The sequence below is a fragment of the Alosa sapidissima genome, chromosome 11 (assembly GCF_018492685.1).
Source record: "Alosa sapidissima isolate fAloSap1 chromosome 11, fAloSap1.pri, whole genome shotgun sequence".
Lineage (NCBI taxonomy): Eukaryota > Metazoa > Chordata > Actinopteri > Clupeiformes > Clupeidae > Alosa > Alosa sapidissima.
In genome coordinates, this window is record NC_055967.1 from 29,957,049 (window position 1) to 29,963,237 (window position 6,189).

Sequence of the window (6,189 nt, forward strand, 5' to 3'; positions counted from 1 at the left end):
GTAGACGCAAAACAGAAGCTTTGGAAATGTCCCTTTCTCTTTCTCTCACTCTTTTTCTCTTTCTTAGTTTCTTGCTGTCTATCATTTCCTTTCTTTCTTTCTTTCTTTCTTTCTTTCTTACCTTTTTTCTCTCGTTCTCTCTGTGAGTGTCAGGGGAGATCTGGTTCACGCAGACTGACGTGAGCACATGAGTTCACAGAGAGTGCGTGCTCTGAGGCGCTCTGAGGGCGGCGCTGTCGCTTTCCCCACGCTCCTGTGACTCCTACCTTTCCAAAAAAATGCAGAGGCCATGGCTGCCGATCAACCTTGACCCCGAGCGACCCCAGGCGACCCCCCTTTGTGTCGTGTCCGCTCTAGTCCAGCGGTTGTGGTCTTGTCACTGCCCATCAGCTCAAGTTACCCCAGAGTGACCTTCCCCCCTCATGAGCCTGGGCAGTAAGAGAAGATCTCAGAGCGAAAGCTACGTGTCCCATAGATCCCTCCGCTTCAGGTTCAGATAGCTGTGTGACTCAGTGCGTGTGTAGATCAGTATGCATTGCGTTACACTAGACAAGCTGTGTGTGTGTGTGTGTGTGTGTGTGCGTGCATGCATTTAGCCACCCCGGCTGTGCACTGTAAAAATAAAAATATAAATATGAAATGTGTTTATGAATGTAAATTAATGTAGATTTCTCTGCTTGACTTCCTGTTCGATGAGTTGCTATGGCGAATGACTATGCCATCAACAGTGACGTCACGCTCAGACAGATGATGGGTGGGTGTTTGCTTGCAGGGTGATGAGGTGTGAGTCACGATCCATGCACCGCCATCTAACACACTCACACACACACATACACAACACACACAAACACACATGCACACTCCTCCGTCCCAGGGACGCAATCATTGCGTTCACACCACACTAATCTCCAATGACCTCACAGGAAATGATGATCCCACTCGATCCTCCGACATGTCAGAGACAGATAGCTTACCCACATCGCAACTCCGCAAACACACTCAGGTTTAAGTCCCTGTCCATTGCCTCTGCTATGCCAGATAAGTTTATGCATATGTCTTCCATCAGCCAACCCTAGCCAACCCAACATATTTATAGTTTGTGTATTCCAGTTGAGTGCAGTGGGTACTGATGTGATGTATCTACTGGTTGCTGCTAAGGTATGTTGACCCCCAGGCTCACCCCGACACACTCTCCCTTCCCTGGTTCCCCGTACATCTACATTTTGGCCAAATGGTGCTCGACGGGCTTTATTGATAGTCGCAGCGTGTCTGCCCAGCCCATTTCCACGCGCACGTGTGACTGCCTTTAATCACATTCAGCTCAGGACTGGCTCACTACAGGTTTGCCTGCCTGACACAAATGCATTCTGTTTGTCTCGCGGTCCGAGCTGAAATGGTGGGCTAGCGGCTAGCTAACTCAGAGCTACCATGAGCTCTTCTGTGCTGTTTTTGCACTGTTCACACTCAGTCTTTCACCTCTTAGTGTGTCCCATGTCCACATACTGTCCTGATCATGTACATTTGAATTGAAAGTGAATTGCGAGGTAATTGACAGGGCGTGTGAATGCCAGTTGTCAGTTTAATCATTGCATCACCTTAAAGAGGGAAGGTCAGGCGGCTCCAGTGTACACATTATGGCAAGTTGCAAAGTTTGGACAAGGTTTGCTCTTCCGATTATTCGTGGCGACCTAAAGGAAACCCCCAGGGCTTCGGGTCAGATTGGAAATCCCACCTATTGGCTACGAGGTGAAGAAATCAGTTCAGTTCCAGCCAGCCTGTTCTGACCCCATTTGTGAGCGATGAAACCAACTGGTGGCTGTGGCCTGACTCTCACGTCAATAACGAGTCGTTGACCCGCAGGCCTTACTCGAGTGCCGGTGGATTTCGATCCACCGTTCCTGCGACTGAAAAATAAAAATAAAACACAAACATGAACGTGTGTGTGTGTGTGTGTGTGTGTGTGTGTGTGTGTGTGTGTGTGTGTGGTACTTTTCCTCTCGCCTGCGTGGTTGATGGGAGCAGTGAAATGAGAGGGGGAAATGAGCTCTAGCGAATGGCCCAGGGAGGATTGATGTAGTGACAACAGGCTCCGTGGGTGTTCCCTCATCCAGCCCATTTAGTTTTGGGGAGACAAGAGGGATTTTTTATGCAGCTCTGTTTTTTTTTTGGGGGGGGGGGGTGTTTTTGTCATCTAATCCCCCCTCCCCCTCACCCCTCCCCTTTGCATCAAAATGAATCTGAAATGACTAAACTAATCTGAAAATAACTCCGACAGCCAAGATTTTTCATCATGTTTCATCCTGCATAGAGTTGATGAGGCTCAGCAGAGAGGGTTTTTTTTTTTTTTTTGGTATATTGTTTTTCATGATGTGAGTTATCTCCCCTGGCCAGGCCAAGCATAGGCAGGTGCACATTTAGCTGCTGGGCATCAGCGAGTGTTTGGGGCAGCGCAGCGGTGTTTTCTGTTGAGAAATCTTGCACTGGCCAGGACTTCTCAGACAGGTGTGTTGTGAGGAGGAGGAGGAGGAGGAGGAGGAGGAGGACGACTACTCCATGCTGTGGCTTTTTGGAGGGTCCGACACACTGACTTCAAAATGCCTTTCAGCCAAAGGCCTCAGCAAGCCATGCTGTGAGTCTGTGGGGAAGTTTTTTCCCTCAGAGAGAGAGAGAGAGAGAGAGAGAGAGAGAGAGAGAGATGAGAGAGAGAGAGAGAGAGAGGAGAAGAGAGAGAGAGGGAAGAGAGGGAGAGAGAGAGAGAGAGAGAGAGAGAGAGAGAGAGAGAGAGAGAGAGAGAGAGTAGATGAAGCAAGAAACCATTTATGTAAAAACCCAGACAACATATCTTTGTATGAAGAAAACAGAGTTACTCCAGTCTTTGACCCCAAGAGTTTATAAGAGGCCTAGTTATGCAGTGTTACACAAAAGACACAAGAAATCCAACTTTTAACCTTCTTTAGCCAGTGAATGGAAGTGTTCTGCCAAGTGGAGACACATTTGTATAATGCTCCACGACATCAGCAAGCCAGGAGCCCACAATACCCTACTTCATTAGCATGCTAGTAGGTGTTTGTTTGAACTTTTGATGTTTTCTGTGTGTGTGTGTGTGTGTGTTGTTGGAGAACCCTTGACAGCATATCAGGCAGCGTCTCAGCGTGTCAGTAGAACTCCTCATGAATGCGGCCGACAGACAGCCTCGGTGCTGCTAATAAGACCCGCTGTTCAGATGGTTCCGAGCGGGTTTCATTCAAATCCAACAAGCACCACTCACAGGATGGAGGGAGGGAGGGAGGATTGCTGGCAGATAAACAGGGAAAGGTATCATTAGGAATGTCTGTGGAACGACACACCACTGAGTGCTCGTTGACATGAGCTGGATTTCAACTTGCTCAGGATTCCAGCATGTTTCTGGGTACATTAGGCTACTTAGCACTCATAAGCATATTAATGACAGAATGTGTTTGCAGTGTTTGCTTTTTCATTATTACCCTGAGAAACTAAACTACACCCTCGTAGACCTTGCTGATGTTTCCTTTCCTTTCTTCTGAACAGTTCCCCACACTACGCCTGCCCTGAGGTCATTAGGGTAAGTGAGTTTCCTTTTTACAACTGAGACACATTTTTGACCTACTTTTGGCCTGCAAATATGCTGATATGATGGACAGCTATTGGTCCACCGTTGCTACTGGCATGAGCCAAATGGGCCGCCCATGTGCGATTACCTGCATTAGTGCACCACAGTGGCTCCCATGTTGGCACCAGGTTGGATGTATTTCAACTTGGTGGTTTAGTGACACATCTGCCTGGGTCAGTTACCCCAGAGGAAGTAATAAACCTCCTAATAGAAGAGGTCTTTCTAATTAAACAAAGCCAATAAGCTCTCCTATTAGGAAATTTACTACATTCCGGGAGTTAACTTACCCGATTTTGTCCCTAATCACTCCAAACCCCCAAATTAGATTCCCTTATTTGATAATGGCATACTTCAACAACAACACACTGCATTTACAGTATATAGCGCTTCTCTTCACTAACCACCAACCAATGTGTAGCACCCACTTCGGTAAAACATTTCAGATGTTGAAAGACGTTTGTCCTCCTTGTGTTTCTCCTTCTCGCCCCCCATTGACTCCTTGCAGGGAGAGAAGTACGATGGGAGGAAAGCAGATGTATGGAGTTGTGGAGTCATCCTCTTTGCACTCCTGGTGGTGAGTCTCTCTCTCTTATTCTACAGGGAACGGCTTCTCACCAAAATGTACATATATACTGTATATACAGACATTTACCAAAAAATGACTTTTATTGAGTGATTTTAGGCATTTTGAAAAAAAAATGAATGTGCCTACTCTGTTTTTGATTCATTATAAAACATTAAGATAAGTCAGTCTGATGCTTTGTTATGTTTGTGCTTGATTTAATGAAATTTTTATGGAATTTGTTTTACGTTTCTGCCCAATGATTTATAAAAGTTTTAAAATAAGTTCTGCTGTGCTTTTGTGATCTGCATGAGAAGAGACGTTTGATATTATTCTGGTACTTAATGCCTTAGCGTCTCCCAGCCCATCTGAAATTCTCCAGCATAGTATCTTTTTTACGTTTGTCCCTTAAGGAGTATGAATAAGTAGCTCGTAAGTTTTTGCTAAAGTGTGATGGCTCGTTATTCCCTGAAAGACTCCTTTGAAGGAGAGGTTCCATCAGACATCAGAGTGCTGTGTTTGATTTCTGTCTGTCTCTGTGGACTGAAGACCAAATGTACTGCTCTTTGCCGTCTTATATAAACACAATTGCATATGATATACTGGTCATGAGGGGCTCCCGTCTTGCCCTCTGGTGAAGGTGACGCTGTAGCCTATCATCACTTACCCAAAAGAAGAAAGAAGGTCCTCCTTTATTTCTCTCCTATTAGATTATTAAGGGCACAATAGCAGTTGTTTTCAAGTCATACTCAAAGTCAATTGTCATAGTCCTTGACATTTAACAACTTCTTCTCCAAATGATGAAAGGTAAATGATTTTAACAGTTAGGAAATTACCTCAATGTAGTTTTGAAAACCTGACATGACCAGAATAGTGAGTAAGGAGCTGAGGACACTCTTGGCCTGCTACTAATTTGCATGGCTGAGGATTCTGTTTATCCATGATGCTGTGAGGGGCTGAAGCCCCCCCCCCACTCTCCCGCTCTGTTGTTTTGGGCCCGTGGGGTGGACTGCCCGATGACTGTGCCCTTGCCTTTTTTGTCCCCCTCTCCCCGGCACACTTGTTTCATGTGCTGCTGTGGCCTCATTCACATCTCCCACACATGAAATATGCATCAGGTGGGGGGGGGTCTGACGGCTCCGATACGCAGCAGGAAGGAGGCCAAAAATAAAACACTGGTCTGCTGACAGACAGGTCTGTTGGCACCAGGCCTTACTACCGTTGACGCTACCTCACCGATGTTGCTGTGCCGGGCTGCCGTGTGGCTGCCGCGCTGTGCGGCGAGAGAGTCCGTGCTCAGTCTTGCAGACGCGGCCGGCATTTGATCGGACTGTAGTTCATTATTTCTGCATTTGTCCTCTTTGCCTTTTCTCCTTCTCTTATGTTATTCGTACTGCCAGACACAAAAAAAAACAAGGAACTCTGACTAGGAGTCAGACAAGAAAAGATAAGGAAAAAAAAAGAACAGAAAGAAAAGCAAAAAAAAGAAAAGCAACTCTGACTAACAGACATAGATTTAGCCCTTCAGTTTTGTTATTTCTTTCTTTCTCCCCTCCCTCCCTCTCTCTCTCTCTCTCTCTCACACACACTGTTATTTCTTTGAGTTTATTTGACAATCTCTCTCTGTAGTAGTTAGGGTGTATTTAGATCATCTGTTATCGAAGGCCTCCTCGCTCTGGTCTCTAAGACTCCACAGTCATTTATCAGGCAGCAGCATCTTGCAGTGTGTCAGGATCGCTGATAACACACTCTGATGTGGCAGCCGAGAGGGTGTAAAACACTGCTAATTATCAGCACATTTCTTTGCCTTCTGTCTTTATTTCCATCTTTTTCTCTGTCTTCCTTTCTTTCTTGAAGAAGCTAACCGTGGCCCACTGGTTAGCACTCTGGACTTGTAACCGGAGGGTTGCCGGTTCGAGCCCCGACCAGTGGGCTGTGGCTGAAGTGCCCTTGAGCAAGGCACCTAACCCCTCACTGCTCCCCGAGCGCCGCCATT

At 46.4% G+C, this 6,189-nt stretch overlaps 1 protein-coding gene across 1 annotated transcript in view; it reads left to right on the plus strand.

The window, feature by feature from the left end:
* Window positions 1-6,189, plus strand: part of brsk2a (BR serine/threonine kinase 2a) — a 189,345-nt gene that overhangs the window by 156,978 nt on the left and 26,178 nt on the right. The window contains 2 exon segments of the mRNA XM_042111315.1: window positions 3,550-3,583; window positions 4,137-4,205. Coding sequence (XP_041967249.1) covers window positions 3,550-3,583; window positions 4,137-4,205 — 103 coding nt within the window.